Genomic DNA, 18,813 nt, shown 5'->3' with positions numbered 1-18,813 from the left:
TCGATTCCTCTGCCATTTAAGATGTCTGTCGATTAGCATAAAACCCATTAATACTCACAAACTGAGCCCAAAGATACCCAGACGGATTAGCATTTGGTGTAATGTTGTAGCTTCTGCTGCTAACCTGGATTAGATCATGATGATTCATCGATGCGCTCCAGTTAACTTTCCTGACCAGTGAACCAGTTCAGGCCAAAGCCAAAGCAGAGCAAAGTTGGTCAGCCAAGTGCATCCTTGACCATGAGGCGGCGTTAAGTCCCACTCCAAGCCAACTCAAGTGTCCAAGCGAAAAGCAGTAGCTGGGATCGCGACGACTTGACCAGAACCACTGACATTTAACCGCAACAACTGGTCCGTCTGTCCAGCGGTGGCTTCTGCTATTGGTTATTGGTGGTGGCTTTGTGCAATTATTTATTTATGCCTGCATTGACATTAGCATTAACGTTGGTCCGAGCATCGCAAAGTATGCCAGACTGGACCAAAGGCGGTTCTTACGCAACAGATAAATCAAGCGATTTGCGAGAACCAGACGGAGATTTTATGTGGGGAGTTGTCTTTTGGCTATTAACTTTTGATCTTGAGCTCGAAAGCACTTTTGGCCGCTCTTGGCAAGCGATTATTTTGGAAAATCTTTTAAGTAACCAGGCTTTAAGTGTGGGAATTTCCATAAATCTTACCTTAAGACAGACCAAGTTGGCTTTAATTAATTTAGTTGTTCAGTTTTGCGGTAATTATATGTTTTATATATCAGTTTATTTGAACATAAGGAAAAAGGTATACAAATCTATGTTTTCCAAGAAAAATTGCCTAAGAAAACTATAACAAATTTTAGTTCCATATAGGTTTTTAATGAATGAAAATAATTATAATGAGTACAAGATTTTACACCTTTCAGGAACTTTTAATGAGTGAAGAAAATCTTTAGATAATGTTGCTTAGTATTTGTCTGTAATATTTGTAAAATTTCCAAGACTTAATAACTTTTGAGGCAATAAAATTTAGGTATATTAGATATTTAGTAACTATTTTTTAAACTCTTCTCTCATAATTATCTACCCACCATAAATCCCCAAATGCCTCTAAAAGTGGTCACCTCCAACTCGCTTCCATCATGCCCGCCCTCTCCCAGCTCCCTGCTGGGTATCAAATTGCAGACGCTACTCAAAACGTCTCTAAAACAAATTACGCTGTAAGCCGTAAAGAACACGCCGCGACCTTCACAGTGGACAGCGGGCGAGAACAGGTTGGGCAACCAGAATATTAGATATATACACCATACACCACATACATATGGCCCAGACTAGTGGATAGCCAACTGACATTTCGCTCTGTAATCGGCGAAGCTATGCGTATCACCTCAAGGTTCCGCAAAAAAAAAAAAAAAGCCCAAATGGGAAATGCTTGGCCTGGCTTTAACCGCAAACATAAATCTTGGTAGGCTGCTAATAAACTTAAATAAACACATTAAAAAGTAGTACGATAAATATTAAATTATTGCTGTCGAGTGTCTTCATAATTACCGAGAGCCAGGGAACTAATAAAAGCAGACTTTGGCTTCGCCTTTAACTAACTTGGCCAATTGTCTGAACTCGTACTACATATATGACTCTTTTTTTTTTGTTGGTTTTCCTTTGGCTTTTCCGATTCTCGGATTTTCTGGTTGCCAAAGACAATAACAATACAATATGGCCACAATCTTTGGGACAATCTTGTCACGAAATTCTGTCGCCGTCTGTGTCGGAGTTGCAGTTAAAGTCGTCTCTGGAGGAGGATGGGTGGAGTGGGGGTCTTAAAAAGCCAAAGCCAAAGTCTGGCCCCATCTGCTGGCCCAAAGCCATTCATTAGACGCGCCTACACTTTGGCAGCGACGACAATAACAACAAAGAACTAGCTGGCGTTTAGCAATTTCTGGCATTTTGACCCCGTGCACGGCTTCAGTTTGAGGTCTGCCTCTGTCTCTGTCTCTGTCTCGGGCTTTGGCTCTGGCTCTGGCTCAGCCTCTGCCCATGGGCTTGGGTTTCTTCGGTACCCTCAGCCTCACCTGAGTTTACCTGGCTGCCTGACTTTGATTGCGATTGCCGATTAATGGCAGCGAATTTAAAGGCAATGGTTCAGCCTCCCCAAAAAAAGAAATAAAGGCACTGGCTCTGCCCCATTTCGAGTCAGGTGGCAACGCCGTCGGCCAAGATGGGTATCTTCATTATCTTTTTCAATTCCATTAAAAAAGGGGCGTTTTTTATATACATTTTTAATAAATAATAAATTAAATAATTATTCAAGGAACATAAACTTTAAGAATAAACGATTCTTGAAAGATATTTATAAGAAAAACCCTATAAATCTAAACCATTCAAGTTCAAAGAAATTAAGAAAAACTTTTGAAATCTCTTTACTAACTATAAGAAAATCCCATTAAAAATGTAAGTATTTAATGTCTTCATTTTTGAACCTAAAAAAAACCCTCTTAAACCCTTGATTTATTGTTTATTTATTTATATATAATTTTCTATATATTCTGAATCAAAAATGCTCTATTTCCAGTCATCCCCTCTAACCCCAGTTAATAATTTAGTATAAACTTTAATCACCGTGTAGCTATTTCCGCTGGCTGATGCAATTACTAGTCCATATATTTAAATGTCTGTTGAAGAAAACCTGCAACAATTGCATAAATTAAACGTACTTAGTACAAAGTTAGTTTTTCTTTTGTATGTATTTTCTTGGCCCAGAACAGCTGAGCCTCTGCTGCTCTTTCCAAGCAGAGACCTAGGCGTTGGATCTTTACTTTTAGTTAGTTTGTTTTTTCTTCTCTCTTTCAGCAGATAGTCAGTCGTCGCCGCCTGCCCGCTGCCACCCCCTCAGTTAGTTGCTGTCGTTTTTAGTTGTTTTTTAGTTTCGTTGTCGTCGTGTCGCAGCTTTTGCATCTTTGGATGGTTTTTTTTTTTACGTATTTTCTGTGTATGCGAGACGCTTTGCCAACTGAAACTGAATTGTTTGCAGCCTCGCCAATGCAATTTTCGTATAAATAGACTCACCTGCCGGCATTGGGCATCATTAAATAAAAAACGCTCGTTCAATTAACAGCTCCCAACAGGCGCTCAGTTGAAAGGATAACTCAGCCTTTGGATAACCACATCCCTTCAGTGCATCCAACAAGATGAAGAACGTAAGTGGAAGTGAAGGAAATTCAAGTGATTAATTACACAAAAAGTGAAGGAAAAAGCAATCCTAGAATAAAAAGATATCCCTAGGACACAAATGTGACGAATATATATAGTAAAGAGGTATTAAAAGTGGCTAAGGACTTAAGAGATCTTAAGCTTTAAAGGAGATTTAAATTTGTATTTTTAAAACAGGATGTGCTTACTTAGACAGTATTTATAATTTATAAATATTAAATTATAAATTCTAACCAAAAGTTTGTCAATAGAAAAACAACCCAAAAGGAAAACTAGACTTAGACCGAGAGTGAAGTACTCTACAAATTTAAAAGATGCCTGTAAAAATAAATAGTATTAGGATATTTACTACAAGTTGCAGTTCTTAAACAAGAGTCTAAAATTTCATTTAAAAAATTAAAAAAGAAAACCCTATTCTGTTCATAAGTGTATTCAGTTTAAGCCAACTTACCTCCATAAAATATGTATATGGCCAGACAGACTTGGGCACTAAAAACCCCATCCATCCAGCTCGTAAATCAATCACCTAAGGTGAGGCGTTTATAGCGGCTTCATATCCCTTTTGTGGGCTTGTTTTTAAAAGATTTTCGGTTCGGTTAAATCTTCCGCAATTACGAGGCGGGTGCGAAGCCAACAACTACGAGAGAGCATGCCATTTGAAGAGCTCAAAAGCCAAAGGCAATTAACGGCCACAGATGCGAGCTCTGTTAGCCATGCAAAGGTCAGAGTCAGTCCATATCCATGTCCACCATTTGGCAGCTGTCCATCTGGCTGAAAAGTTCAGGCACGAAATTGGAGTCTAAATCCAAGCCAGAAAATGTAAACGAAACCTATTCAGAGTTAGATCACTTTAAAAGAGTTAAAAAATGAAACCAAAGACGAGCGCCACGCCCTGCGATTGTCAGGCCTGTTTTTTTTTTGTGTACAAGTTAATTGAGTCGGTGTGTGGAAATGTGGAAAATATTTAATTGGCAGCTATTTGCCGACCTCAAAAGGTGTCTAAAGAGCTCGGTATGTGAGAACAGCAAATAAAATAGCAAAGGCAATAAATCTCCGGGCGGCGCTCAGCTCTCGGACACGCGGGCGTTGCATAATGGGCATCGGGCACGATCTCAAGATGTTTACTAACTCACTTAACATTTGCTTTGCCCATTGCGTTTTTCTTATAGTTTTCCCTATCGTCTTCAAATTTCATTTGTGCTTTTTTCATTGACAGTTTGCTCTGTGTCTGCTGGCCATTGCACTGCTAAGCAGCTGCCAAGCTGCTCCCCAGAAGGCGGATGAGCCCATAGCCATCATCAGCCAGGAGTCCAACATTGAGCCAGATGGATCCTATAATTATGCGTGAGTATAAACAATAAATTTAGATGTAATTAATAGAGATTGGTGGTGTAAAAAGAGATCGTAAAATAAATCTGTATTTAAAGATACTACCCTCTCCCATAAATTGCCTCTTTTTACTTAGGTAATTGCCTAGATCAATTTAAGAAAATATACTACAATTAACTTAATTGAATAATTAACAGACTAAATAACATAAATCTTTGCCTCAAAGTCAACTATAAATACCTCTAAGAATCGTAATTGACACCTGTGATATTATAGCCTCTAAAGAACGTGTTAATGATCTCCTTAGCTCTTCAATTGAACTTCAACCTTTAATTGTCAACTCAAGACCATTAAACTCCAATTGTATTTAAAAGTCGTGCTCATAAAAACCTAGTATTATAGCAATCAACTTCGTTTTGTGTATAAACCCCTCCTATTTATAGTATACTTTGCGGCACAATAATTTTAAAAACAACTATAAATTCAACTTCCAAAAAGCCACAATGATTCATGTTTAAGTTTTCTATATGTGGTAAAGACTCTTAGCCAAACCTGAGCTCCCCTTTCTGAATACTAAACAGAACCAGCTAATATAATCCAGTCAAGATTATGCTAATCAAGCCAACGAGATATGGATTAATGAACCATTTTTCGCATAGAAGTCTGCACAGAAAGGCTAAAAGTTAAGCAGATAATTGAATATTTATACAAAGCGCCTGGCGCCAGTCGTCGGGTGACGCACAAAACCGCAATTTTATTATATATTTTTTCGCAAGATTTCAAGGTGAATTTGGTTAAACCCTTTGGTTATATCTTTAATTTGAGATCATTTTCATTGCAGCTATGAGACGGCCAACGGCATCAAGGCCGAAGAGACGGGAACCCTGAAGAAGGCCACCTCACCGGACAGCAGTGATGTGATCATTGCCCGGGGTTCGGTCTCCTACACCTCGCCCGAGGGCAACCTCATCACCCTGAACTACTCCGCCGATGATGAGAATGGTTTCCAGCCGCAGGGTGATCATCTGCCCACGCCACCACCAATTCCACCAGCGATCCAAAAGGCGCTCGACTATCTGCTCAGCCTGCCCCCAGCCAAGCGTCGTTAAGGCTGAGGTAGCTTACCCCCGACATGCACCTGGAAGACTCGATTCTGACCCCCGATTCTGATGAAGATGCTGCGCTGCTGCTGCTGCAGATCCCCCAAGCCCCCCATCCCCCCATCCACAATCCCTAGACAATCACACATAAGACACAAGCCACGGGCCGGAGGAGACTCCTGGGCCAAATCCACTGACTGAAGAACACAAAACTCAAACGGATTTTTTTGAGGGACAACATAACACTATACACTATTCTATCAACGTCTGCTTTCTTGCTTTCTTCCACACGAATTTCTTCAGATCTTTTAGTCGCCGGAACTTTGCCATTTTCGGACTCATGTGATATCGTCGATTTATCAATGAAATCAACAAAGAAAATGTAAAAAAAAAAAAATAACTAACAAACAAGAAATTACTTAAATAATATACAGGAATATTATCCACAGCAAACTTTGTGTAAATAGTCTGTAAATTAGAAACATTTACACGCATAGTCTAAGCAGCGATGTTGACGGGGACTTGGCCTGGCTAAGTCCTCGGTAGCATCGATCTAGACACTTGTGAAGAACTACGAAGATATTCTTTAGCCTTAGCTGCAAATAAAGAATTAAAGATTCTTTCGAAAAGTAAAGAAATGGTTGTATTTAATGATTGAAAGGGTTTCACAGAGGAATATACGGATTTTAAATAAATTTAATAATAATTTGTATGAATAGAAAATACAAGAAAGTAAGCACACCCATTTATAGCCCACAAATGACCTCTAATAATATTAAACCATTTTAGTCTTGTCTTTATTTTATATAGATTTAAAGACACCTTAAAAATTTCCATACCGATAATCTCGCTCTTAAGCTTTGTAGCTTCTGTCACAGTCATAAATCTATATACCCAATTCCTCAAATAGCTGCGATGACACCGACTTAAAAGAGTTAATAAATGCACAAAAACTCGTTGACCAGATGCACACACATTGAGGATATAGTTTACATGGGAATCCAATGATCTTGGCGCTCCATTCGCTGTTTATTCATAGATTCTGTCCAAAAATAACGTGCGCTTTTATTGTTTCACCCGGTTTTGCACATCAAGGCGAGAGTTGATAGATTCATTTTATGCAAAGTGGCCAGACGCTGGCAAAAATGTGGTTCCGAGCCGAGAACCAGAATCTGACTGAGACCGGGGCCAGGCCCATGGAAGTGACCAGCGCCATCGCCACAACATTATTATTATTTATTTATTTTATTTTGGAAAACAATGTGTGTGATGTGTGGTGTTTGGTGTGGAGGCAGACAAAGTTGAAGTCGTCTGCACCAAATTTCACACCCATTTTCGAAAGGCCAACGAGGAACGGAACACTAGGCGAAACAAGTTCAATATTATTTATTGGCCACATTTTAATTTCATGTTAAATATTTTATTTTGGTACAGGAATTCTCGCTTTGCTAATTTGTCGTTGCCTATATAAGAGTCTTTGTTTACCGATGGGGATCGCCAGTCGCCTCGAGACACCAGCTTGGATTGTATACCAAATAAAAACAAAACCCGGATATTTGTATATTTGATTAGAGATCGTTCTACAAGTCCCGAAAATGAAGTTCCTACTGCTGATTGCTCTGTTTGTGGTTGCTGCCAAGGCGACGGAGGACAATGAACCGATTTCCCAGGAGTCCAATGTGGAATACAATGGCAAATATCATTATCAGTGAGTTTCGAGGCACTAAGGGATTGAACGTTATAATTGAATATATTTTTAAAATCATTTTGCTTTAAATAAGATACTCTTTAAATTCATTAAAAGAATTATCTTAAATACTTACTTACTTCCTTTTAAAATAAGTTAAACACGATCTTCTTTTATTAATAATTTACTTTTCCCTACAGTTACGAGCTCAAGGATGGCTCCAAGGCCACCCAGGATGGTGTCCTGAAGACCGTGAATGCCGATCACAATGGCGAGGCTGTCCATGGCAAGTACTCTTTCGTTGGCGATGATGGTGAGACCTATGTAGTGTCCTACACGGCTGATGAGAATGGTTACCAGCCTGTGGGTGCTCATTTGCCCACACCACCACCCACACCCGAGTCCGTCCTCAAGGCCCTGGAGTACATCCGTCTGCATCCCTACACTCCTCCAGTGAAGAAGCACTGAAAATGTTGCAAGAACTAAGCATAAATGTGATTGGAACCAAAAAGAACTGAGAAAAATTAAACGAAAATACAAATGTTACAGAAAATGAAGAGGAAGTCTGGGGTTAACGGAAGTGAAAGGTTAGATCTGGCAGGAAATTGGATGAAATCTTGGTTAACCGGAAGCCAATAAGTTCAAATAAATAAACTTAAACTTAGTTTGTACTTAAGGCAGGGGAGTTTTTAGGAGAAGCTCTTCTAAGAAGCTCTCTGCAAAAACTTCTCCTCAAAAACCCCTCTGCAAAATATCTCTGGCTTTTGTGTGCCATGCCAAAATGTGTGTTAAATTTGCCATACTTAGCAGTTTTTGGCTCTGCTGGCAATCTCGCTAAACAATTACTAATTGAAAGCTAAATTGTTAAATAAGCAATAGAAGCCCCAAGCAGAGTGGCGAAAATCTCAAGGCCGTATCCGCAAGTACACTAAGCTTCAGTCGAGATATAAATCGTGCCATATCTGTATCTTTCAGAACAAAATCAACAAAATCAATAGGGATTATGTAAGACTCATCCCAGAGACAGAAACTGAAAGTGTGATTTCTGTTTTTGTTTTGCTCGTTTTAATTTACACTAATATGTTAATACATTTGGGATCAAAACCATCAGAGAACATTTGTAATTCCGGGAATGAGCCAAGAGAAACCCTCATTGTTTTACCAAAATTAATCAGTTATCTATTAGCATATCTTTTGTGGTCATTTCTTTGCTTAACCAACCAAGTTCATTGACCATTAGCCGTCTTCTATGACACAATTGTGGTTAATATTCGCAGCATATAGCCCTTCAGTCATATGGCTATAGAAGCTAGACAGCGGCGTTATCAATTCGATTTATGGCCCACAATACTCTACATTTTTTATGGTTCTTTGTTTTCAGTGTTCACCGTTAGGTTTTTTCGGCGAAAATATTTCCATAATTGAAACGTGATGGCAATGCAAATGTGAACGAAGTTCTTTTTCTTCTTTTTTGCAGTTGCTATAGGAATTTTAGGGGAATATTTGGTTTATTCTGGAAGTAAAGTGTTTATCACATGTATATATAGGCTTTATGGTTTGAATTTAGTTTAAGGAAGGTATTTTTTAAGGGCACATTTAAGAAAAGTCGTTAAAATCAGGTTATGTATAAAGAGTTTCCTAGAGACTTTTTTTTGGTAACTATAATAACGAAATATTATTTAAGCCAAAAAAATATTTAAGAAATTCCAAATAATGTTAAATATATTTACTTAACTTCACCAGAATTCCAGCACTCCTTCACCTAAAATTAAATCCTTAACGGAATCCCCAGGAACTGTCAACGGAACCAAACTCTCGCCCCTCTGAAGAATAATTATATTCTGTTCAGACAAATCACGTAGCCTGCCAAGATCTGGGATCCACGATATGCCGCCTGCGAGGTGAGGGGCTAAAGAGTGGACATCTGCTGTCACCTGCTGACATCGTCGCTTCATCTTCATCTCTTTTTGATGTTTACTCATCGCGCGGCAATAAAACCGACTCTGAGTCTGAGTCCGAGTCCGAAACTGAGACCGACGACGGGCGCTGCTCGTAATTTCTGCGAGTACTTCGCAGCTTATCTAGTGCGCCCATCGTAATGGCGATGATCGCGGTAAGCTCCGAAGCTTCTTTGGACTATAAAAGGCCCGGGCCTGGTTGGGCCAGTCAACAGTTTGCTTGCCAATTCGCTGGATAACACTGCCCACGCCCAGTCACACCCCAGGATTAAATCATGTACAAGTTTGCCTTTCTAGTGTGCTCTGCCCTGCTGCTCAGCTATGTCTTGGCCAGGCCGCAGGATCAAAGAGCAGGAGCTCCTAGTGCCACCACTACGACCACAGCTGCCACTATTGTCAAGCAGGATAATGTGAACAATGCCGATGGAAGCTTCAATAGCAGGTGGGTTTAAATCATAAAAAATATATGATGATAGAGAAAAGATCAGACTTAAATCTTGTCTAAAAGATGTTACTTTTCAAGTGGAAAAACTATTTCTTTAAGAAGATGTGTAATTTTCAATTATAAATTACTTTATAAATACTATAAAAGATGCCTAAATAATATTATTTATATCATAATTTCCTATTCAATGTTTATTCTTTAGTTATGAAACCTCAAACGGAATACGCGTGGAGAACATTGGCTACCTGAAGAAGATCATTGTGCCCAAGACAGAGACCTCCGATGGCCAGGTGGTGGAGGAACACGAGGAACTTGTCCTGGTCCAGACGGGTTCCTACAGCTACAGCGATCCCGATGGCAATATCATTACACTGCGCTATGTGGCCGATGAGAATGGTTTCCAGCCCGAGGGTGATCATCTGCCGGTGGCCCCGCAATAAGCTCTAGTTCCCATAAACAGTAGTAGTTCCCTCCCAATATAATCAATAATAATATTTCGCTTGAAAGTATTATGCACTGCCTGAATGCCATACGAAATTGAAATGTCTACAGACCGTAGTTAGTCTTAAGCAAACACAACTCACACACAACACACACACAAAAAGAGAAATAAATATTGGAAACGATAATGAAAACGACAACTTAACTGAACTGAACTTACTTCTCAGCCTCGCATGGCCTATAACATTACATTACCAAATTGCCCTTCACGCTGGCGGTTAACACCACAAGTGGAGATGAGATGATACCAAAAGATGATGAGATGATGCCAAAGCTGATGATCATGAGCCAACCGCTGGATTTATTTACATTATCGCACTTGGCTCCGAATGACATTGATGCCGCCGCTGATATGGACACGGTGGGGAGTACGAGCTTCGAATATGGTTTCGTGTGTTGTTTGCCCAACTCAATGGCGCATACCACAGAATGTATGGAAAGTCCCGGCGTTTAATTACTCTATTAAACTCCCATTAGCTGTGGCTTTGTGGTATATTATGGGATCAGCTCAGATTCAGTTCATCCATTGAGACACCGAAATGTGGAGCACTTTGCTGTGGGGCCTTGTGGCTTGGAGCAGTCTTCTTAACATACATCCTGCCGAGGCAGCCAAGCTGATTCCTGTAAGTAAACCTCTAAAAAAAAGTTTAGAACAAATATATATAAATATATATGTATTAACCAGAGCCTGGGCTACTTTGTTGAGATGAAGCAAATGGATTGCGTGGGCAATCCCAGTTACTTTGCCAACATACACTGCCGTATCCTTCCACCAAACAACAGGACCATGGAGGCCTCGGTGACCATTATGCAGAAACTAGGCCCCTTTAGTGGCTCTCTTAGAGTCTCTATACCCAATGCCAAGAAGGTCATTACCCAGATATTTGATATAACCTTTGACGTGTGCAAAGTTTTGCGTGAGAGGAAAAGAAAAGCGCTAATCGATTTGCTGGTAAACACGGTGGCTAGGAATAGCAATGCCAAGGACTGGAGGTGTCCATTTCCAGAGGTACGAGTAACAATATCTAAAAAAAAGTAATTATTTTTAATAATATATATTTTATAGGGAAAATTCGAATCGAAAAACATTTCAGTCAGCGGTCTGCCGCCCATGTTAACCGAATCGGACTTTTTGGTAAACTTGGACTTTTTCATTCCCAAGGTGGCGCATGCCTTCAATGTAACACTTAAAGGACATCTCTTTGATATTGCCAAGGAAAAGGCAAGGCAAAAGAAATATTTGTAGGGATATAAAACTATAATATCTTAACAATTTATAATGACTTTGTTAAATCATTTTATAAGTAATTATAATAAATGTTCTTCCCTCTAACAAACTCCAAAGATAGTTCTCTTTTAAAAATGTTTGTTAATTTATTTTACAAATATTTTCTACATATTTAACACAATTTATACACCAAAATCAAAGCATACTTTGAGGCTAACTCTTAATTAACAATCGCAAATGGAAAATCATTGGCTTTTGCCATAAACTAAATCGCTCCAGTTATTTATTTATCTCTCACAATATCTTTGCCATATTTTGTACCAATATATTTTTACGCTCAATTAAAACTTAAAATTGTGGAAAATTTCAAATGTTTTAAAGTCAATTATGTTACTGATTTCTAATCACTTAAATTTGTATACAAATCAATCAATGAGGGGCCATGCCGGTTAACAGAGAGATTTAGTTGTTCAACGTCTGATCGAGAGCAATGTTCTCCACATGGCTAAACTGTTTGCGGATCATTTTGTTGCTCATTCACCTGATACATTACACAGAAGCCAAGGTAATAAATTACCTAAAAATATATATTTCCTTAAATTTAAATTAAAAAACTTTTAGAGACACCTAAGATGGGAGTGCTTTGACTGTAACATAGGTCCGCAGTTCTCAGACAAAATGAAATGCAGCGTGGGCGGCACTAGAAACTCCGTGTTAAATGTGGAAATTAACTTGCAAGAAGAACTAGATGCCATCAAGACTTATGTAAAGATTTCAACCAGATTCAAGAGCACAAGTCCCTACAGAAAGTTCTTTGATATAACCTTTGATGGATGCCGCGTGATATCGGATATGGTACAAGGAACCATGGTTTCAAATATGTTTAACGCAGTTGTGCGATCGAGTAATCAGCCCAGAAAGTGTCCCATAAAAAAGGTAGCATTATATTAAGTACTTAAATTATATAATTTTATATATATTTAAATTTTTTAATATTTTTAGGGCCTGATTTACTATCACAACATAAGCATAGAGGATGCCTTACCCATGTTTGTGCCCAGCAGCCATCTCTTTATTCAAGTGGACTTCTTTTCCAAGCGGCAATCGTATTTAAATGTGACTCTCAGGGGAGAGATATTGGACAAATAAATAATATATGGCCAACCAGACTACTTTAATCAATTACTGTATTAACGGACTGACCCATAAACAAAGACATCAGGTCTTCAATATAGACCGCAGCTTGTGTTATATTTAAAATCACTTAAAATGCCATCACCAAAAATATCAATTATTATTTTTGATAATTATGGCTTGTATTGGCGACTGTTTTCACTTTATAGTCTGTGCTATAGCTTCCGAGTCAGACAGTTGTAATTAATCCAGAGCTGATGATGGCTCAATTTTACGGAACACTTTTGGTGCTTTTACTCGCTGGCCACAGCCAAACGGCCAAGGTATGCTAATGAGAAAATATGACAAGGATTTGTAATCAACTTTGTGGTGTGAAGCTCTCAACAAAGTTGCGTCTGCAGCTGATGTGGCGCAGCTTCAACTGTGCGGTCAATACGGATTATATTTCCCAACACAAGTGCCTCATCTTGGAGGCGGACAGGTCGCTGCTCACCGCGGAACTGCACTACATTAAGGATGTGGCCAAGTATAATGCCACCTTCAAGCTGCTTATGCCCCAAAAGCCCAACACCAAGTTTCAAAAGGTTATAGACGTCAATGTGGATATATGTCAGTTTGCCAAGGGAGTTCATGGTCACCGATTCATGACCGTTGTGATTAAGGCTTTCGGTAAGCAGGGTTCCCAGCTAAAGTGTCCCCATCCAAAGGTATTTGTTATTTAATATTATTTTTTTATATTTTAAAGTAATTATAGTGGTTATTTTTCAGGGCCTTTATGTTTATCCCAACATTAATATAGCCGAGAATTTGCCCGCCTTTTTGCCAGAGACTGAATTCAGAATTGAAATGAATTTCTTGACAACGGAAACACATTTGCTTAATACCAGTCTGGCTGGATTTTTGTATAATTCCCAAAAGAAAATAGGGAAATTAATTTGATTTATTTACAGAGAAATAAAGTAAACACAGAAATATTCGAGCAAAGATCAAGCGTATATAAGCTGGTCAATTATATATTCATAATAATAAACCATTTTTGTATTATTTCAAAATATGCTACTTAAATTGATTATTTCAAGCCAAATATACTCCACTTAAAATGTAAATTAATTCCGAATCAAGGATTAAATCAAATAAAAGCAATCGTTAAGGCAATTTTGGACTAAATTCAGGAATTAATCAAATGCTTTATGGCTCGCCACTTGTCACCCCAGAAGTACGTGATCTTTGTGTCAAGTTCCGCTGATCGTCACAGAATCACAGCGGTAGAATCGCCACTGGAGCATTATTTACGAGTCAAGCTCAAGATTCGCCGCATCGACAAGGCATTTCACAACCTGAATATTTATGGCCAGCAACGGGGTTCTGTAAGCCAGTTGGCGCTCTCATCGGATATAAAGCCAAAACTGAAACTGAAGCTGAAACTGAGGCTAAAACTGAGGCTAAAACAGAGGCTGAAATGTCAAATGTTGTTCGTAAGAACGGCGGCAGTTCGACAAATGCTAAGAATGTAAGGGTGAAATCGTTTGACATTTGCAGCAGTTGCCCCATTAGCCATTAGTCGGTCACTGTGCGAGTGGGTTAGCCATGATCCAAAGTGGTAACAGTTCCCGGGAATCTTAGACACGAGGAGGTGCTCTTTCTCTCTCTCTTCAGTGGTAACCTTGCCCAGCTTTCGTTTTTGTTTTCCATTTTTCAACTGTGCGTGGCATCTGAAAAAAATTGCACAACCCGCAATGAATCACCAGCAGCAGCAACATCAACGACAACATCCACTGCAACTGCAACATCAACATTAGCAACAGTGATGGGAAATGGTTAGGAAGTACCTATAAGGTACTATAAGAAGTATCTAGGGAGTACTTCTTATATATTTATATATTAAATTTATGCAAAAGAAGCCTTAGTTGTAATGAAAAAAAAATAAAACTTCCTGAAAGTTAACCCCTAAATGCTACCTAAAAACAGTACTAAATAGGCCTAAAATATCTCCTACATCTTACATTATTTTAAGTACCTAACTTCTCAAAGTTAAAGAAGTACCTCATCCATCACTGACCGCCGGCAACATCGTCAATCTGGAGGCTTGGCGGGCGTTCGAGATGCAGTTGTGGGTGCGGAAGACGAGGACGTGGCCAAAAAAAGCCAAAAAACATGACATGGCTCAGCGGGAGGAGAGGTCGTTTGTCGCAATAGGCGTTGGAGTTTTCAGCTTTTTGGCTCGCCTGCATTTTTTATGCCGGCTCTCTCGGCGGTTGTTCAACCCGCCGCTGCATTGTCTTGCCTCTCCGATTGAATTAGACACTTGTGTCCCCCCACCGAGATTTGGGTTCTCTGTTTTTCTCTTTCGATGTCCCCAAAAGGCTCGGCAGATTAACCCAATTGTTTGGCAACTAATTAACATTTGCCAAGAGGACCGGCAAGACGCTTTGGACTCAATTATCGTCTTGCCTCATCTGCCGGACCACTTTGGCCGCTTTGCTGTTACAACAATTTTCGCTTCGCTGGCTGGTGCTTGGTGTTGGTATTGGATCCGCCAAAATGCTGCAATTACAAGAATGCGAATGCGAATCCGAAACCGAGACCAAATCCGAGTCCAAATCCGAGTGCAAATCTGTAACCGAAGCTGGGAGCAGCAGCATCTCCTAAATGCACTTCTTCTGAGAGAGCACACCTTCCCTAGAGAGCGGGAGAGAGAGAGAGCCAAGTGACGCTTTTGGCCAAGTCAACAATGAAAGCAAAAAGAAAAACCAAACTCGTTCTGGCTTGTTTCTAAATAACGGCATTGCGAAGATGAACGACCGGACGCGCCGGCACGAGGACAGACATTTCGCAGACATTTGAGTTGGGCCTACGAGCGGGCCAAATACGAGCGGCGACAACTAAGCCCGGCTAAGGTGGGTGCCATAGAGGTTTTAGAGGTGTGAAATGTTGTTATGTAAAATTAAAATTATAAAGAAAAAAGCAGGAATCAATTCATAAGAATTAGAAAACGAACTCGGTTTCTTCAAAAAATCAAAAGACTTAGGAAACGAACTTGTTTTTTTTTATATAATGAAAAGACTTAGGAAACGAACTTGGTTTTACAAGAATTATAAAAATAAATATATAAAAAATTGCAATTAATTTTGGATAGTAATTAAGTTTAGTACAGGGAAATTAAATTAAACAAACATTATGTAAATAACAAATAAATATTTTTTAAATAAATGCCGCTTCTCAAGAACCAACTTAGCATAATGATAAAGCCAGGGGAATTAACTCTCTATATAATTTCGAAGAAGTTAATCATTTATTACTAAGGAATATATACATCATTTTGTACTTTCAAGATATATCTACAAGCATATAGCTTTAAAATAGACAAACAAAATTCTTTCTATTCCAAAACTAATATTTTCTCGTAACAAAAATCTATGGAACATTCTCAAAACGAGAGCGACAGTGAATTCAATATTTTTTTGTTTCCTTTTTTCAATTTAGCATTTAAGCGTCGACGAGCCTACAAACAACAATTACCAATCAGTTGAATCGGACAGCTACAATAGTAACAACAAGAGCTACTATGGCGAATTCAACCAGGCAGCCTCTCCATCTCCATCTTCATCGGCATAGCCATCGCCATCGCCATCGCCTTCGCCATCTTCACCTGCATGTGCGGCGCTCTCCCGTGGAAACTCATCGTTGTCGATGCAGTGTGGGTACGAATGCAGCAGGAGGATCGGAACCGAGTCGGAGTCGGGTCGGAGCGAATCGCCTATATAAGGCTTAAATAGGGCCGCGCTTGGCACAGTGTCTAGCGGAGCTGCTTTCACTACCCAGTGCGATCGATCAGTGCCAGCCAATCGGGCGACAAAGCGTGCCAAAATCAGTGGAATATACAGTGGATAAAAGTCAGAGACTCCTGGCAAAAATGAAAGTGATTGTAAGTGGCCCAAAAAATTGGCATTTGGGATAAAGTAAAGTGAAGTGTTTAGAGAATGGAAATAAATATTTATGGATTGTTAAGAATAATATTTTCTGGTGCTTGCAAAATTGGTTTTATTTTAATATAATTTTTTTAAGCAATAATTTAGTCATTAAATATAGTTTGTAATTTATAAAGAATATCTGTTTTGTGGAAAAAGTTTACATAATAAAAAAAGTTTAAATTTAATCACAAATAAAACTTCCATTCACAGATCCTTTTAGGACTCTTTGTCCTGTCCTGCCAGGGACAGCACCATCATCCTCACCAGCAGCACCAACAGCACCAGAATGTCAACAACATTCCGCGCGACGACAAGCCGGATCATCACCGGCACGAGGAGCACCGGGAGACGAGCACCTGGATACCCATCATCAAGTACAACAAGGAGCAGAGCGAGGACGGCAGCTACAAGACGGAATACGAGACGGGTAACAGCATTATCCACGAGGAGACAGGCTTCCTCAAGGACTTTGAGACGAATCCCAATGGAGTGCTGGTCCAGCATGGTCAGTACTCCTACCAATCACCGGAGGGCACCTTGGTGAATGTTCAGTATACCGCCGATGAGAATGGCTTCAGGGCAACCGGTGATCACATACCCACCCCGCCGGCCATACCCGAGGAGATCCAAAAAGGATTGGACCAGATTTATGCCGGGATTAAGCTGCAGCAGGAGCGTCTGGAGCAGAGGGCTAAGACGGACCCGGACTTTGCCCGGAAGCTGGAGGAGCGACGAGTGGCCAACCAGAATGGGCAGTACATAGGCCTGCTGGAGAACCAGTGAGGAGGGGCAGTACAACTACCATCCTATCATTCCAAGTCTCCCAATTCCTCCCCACCGAACCTATGAGCCTGGAAACGTGACTTCCTTTGTGACTGCCTTAGTGATTCTTTAGGAGCTTCTTAAAGGATTCCCTAATGACTCCCCTAGTGACTCCTTCACATTCTATGACAACCAGAAGACTGTGATTTCACTCTGCTAAATCTTCTTCAAAATCTTTACGTCGCTGAACCTTTGATAACTTTAACAACATTTATTTCCAACCAAGTTCCGCACACAGACGGATAATAATACTTTATTAACGAGTGTGAAAGTTTCGCCGCTTTGAAACAATAAATGAAAAACTAACGTTTCCATTATGCCGAAGTATGTAAGATGTATGTGTGTATATTTTCTATTTTTCCGTTTGTTTTTCAGACCTGACCATATCCATAATGTTCAGACAGACGTGACAAGGCGTTTATGGATCTTCGTCTCCGTTTTCATAATTTTTCCCGTAGCATTTTCCGCGCTTTATTGTTTATGTTTGCCTCTGAGATCGAATTACCCCATGCGTCAGTTTGTTGATCCCATTCCATGCTCATGCAGGTTGGGTTTTTCCAATTTTCCATGTTTCTACATCGCCGTCATGGAAATTTTCTTTCGAGAGCCTCCTCGACTGGTTGCTGGTTGCGTAATTACAAGAGATCCACGCTCTCAGCCAGTGCCATTCGCGGGAGTCTGTGGGAGAGGAGGGAAGCCGGTTGAAGTGGTCCGCGAATGGGTTACTGGCGCAGCCCCGATTCCCCGACTAAACCTCTTCAGCGTTCTGCCAATTATTTCGTAAGCTGATTTACCGTTTCAAGTTAGTTTTTCGAGAGAAAAGTAGACCTTAGCTAAATAAATATAGAAACTAACTATAGCTTTTGAACCCAAAAAGAGCTGTCATCGGGGCCGAAGAGAATAAAGTCAACCTTTTGGGCCACAAAACGGCAAATGATTTCGGTTAAATATTTGCATAAAACGTAAACATACTGAGATGTTAGAGGTATTCTCTTGGGAAATATAAATATTTATAAGCTTTTTATAACTTCGAAAAGAGTTTTATTTCTTTATTATATCAATTTAATTTAATTATAAACCAAAATAATAAACATAAATCATAAACCAACCAAGTATTATTGTTACAACTGCAAAGAAAACACCCCCATAACTATATTTATGGCAGAACCGTAATTTCTTTAACGCCTTAAAATTATAATCATTATAAATCGAGGGGGAATACCTCTGCTATATATGACTTTGAGAGTTAACCAACAAATAAATCAATTCCGCTGCATTTTCACCACCGAAGCAGACCCCAAAAGCACGGGGCCCCGAAGAATGTTTATTCGCCATTAAGTTTCAACGCTCTTGCGCATAATTAAAACGAAAAAAAAGCCAAGTTATAATAACGAAGCTGAACAAAAGAAAATTTCTATGGCCCGTGATTAGAAAGAATCTTTCTTTTGGGCCTGAGCGG

General features: G+C 39.6%; 7 protein-coding genes across 7 annotated transcripts; all 7 read left to right on the top strand.

Annotated features, from left to right (window-relative positions):
• The first annotated feature begins 3,044 nt into the window (after positions 1 to 3,044).
• Cpr49Ae (Cuticular protein 49Ae) lies at positions 3,045 to 6,246 on the top strand. The gene is made up of 3 exons (XM_017178049.3): positions 3,045 to 3,166; positions 4,396 to 4,523; positions 5,350 to 6,246. The coding sequence occupies exons 1-3, from the start codon at positions 3,158 to 3,160 to the stop codon at positions 5,615 to 5,617; spliced, it is 405 nt and encodes a 134-aa protein (XP_017033538.1). The 5' UTR covers positions 3,045 to 3,157; the 3' UTR covers positions 5,618 to 6,246.
• A 937-nt stretch (positions 6,247 to 7,183) lies between these two features.
• On the top strand, positions 7,184 to 7,862 carry Cpr49Af (Cuticular protein 49Af). Its single transcript, XM_017177645.2, has 2 exons — positions 7,184 to 7,316; positions 7,496 to 7,862. Exons 1-2 carry the CDS (start codon positions 7,204 to 7,206, stop codon positions 7,761 to 7,763), a joined length of 381 nt encoding a protein of 126 aa, XP_017033134.1. The 5' UTR covers positions 7,184 to 7,203; the 3' UTR covers positions 7,764 to 7,862.
• A 1,603-nt stretch (positions 7,863 to 9,465) lies between these two features.
• Cpr49Ag (Cuticular protein 49Ag) lies at positions 9,466 to 10,292 on the top strand. The gene is made up of 2 exons (XM_017177739.2): positions 9,466 to 9,695; positions 9,901 to 10,292. The coding sequence occupies exons 1-2, from the start codon at positions 9,529 to 9,531 to the stop codon at positions 10,136 to 10,138; spliced, it is 405 nt and encodes a 134-aa protein (XP_017033228.1). The 5' UTR covers positions 9,466 to 9,528; the 3' UTR covers positions 10,139 to 10,292.
• Positions 10,293 to 10,738: 446 nt separating this feature from the next.
• Positions 10,739 to 11,445, top strand: LOC108082313 (uncharacterized). The gene is made up of 3 exons (XM_017177644.1): positions 10,739 to 10,822; positions 10,885 to 11,208; positions 11,266 to 11,445. The coding sequence occupies exons 1-3, from the start codon at positions 10,739 to 10,741 to the stop codon at positions 11,443 to 11,445; spliced, it is 588 nt and encodes a 195-aa protein (XP_017033133.1).
• Positions 11,446 to 11,917: 472 nt separating this feature from the next.
• Positions 11,918 to 12,576, top strand: LOC108082312 (uncharacterized). The gene is made up of 3 exons (XM_017177643.1): positions 11,918 to 11,992; positions 12,049 to 12,363; positions 12,430 to 12,576. Exons 1-3 carry the CDS (start codon positions 11,918 to 11,920, stop codon positions 12,574 to 12,576), a joined length of 537 nt encoding a protein of 178 aa, XP_017033132.1.
• Positions 12,577 to 12,821: 245 nt separating this feature from the next.
• LOC108082402 (uncharacterized) lies at positions 12,822 to 13,500 on the top strand. The gene is made up of 3 exons (XM_017177746.2): positions 12,822 to 12,884; positions 12,951 to 13,268; positions 13,330 to 13,500. The coding sequence occupies exons 1-3, from the start codon at positions 12,822 to 12,824 to the stop codon at positions 13,498 to 13,500; spliced, it is 552 nt and encodes a 183-aa protein (XP_017033235.2).
• A 251-nt stretch (positions 13,501 to 13,751) lies between these two features.
• Positions 13,752 to 17,394, top strand: Cpr49Ah (cuticular protein 49Ah). The gene is made up of 3 exons (XM_070284398.1): positions 13,752 to 13,923; positions 16,144 to 16,262; positions 16,743 to 17,394. Exons 1-3 carry the CDS (start codon positions 13,752 to 13,754, stop codon positions 17,313 to 17,315), a joined length of 864 nt encoding a protein of 287 aa, XP_070140499.1. The 3' UTR covers positions 17,316 to 17,394.
• The last annotated feature ends 1,419 nt before the right edge of the window (positions 17,395 to 18,813 follow it).

This window comes from Drosophila kikkawai, chromosome 2R (genome assembly GCF_030179895.1).
Source record: "Drosophila kikkawai strain 14028-0561.14 chromosome 2R, DkikHiC1v2, whole genome shotgun sequence".
Classification (NCBI taxonomy): Eukaryota; Metazoa; Arthropoda; class Insecta; order Diptera; family Drosophilidae; genus Drosophila; species Drosophila kikkawai.
Note: the sequence above shows the minus strand (reverse complement) of the source record. Positions and strands in the feature narration are given on the sequence as shown.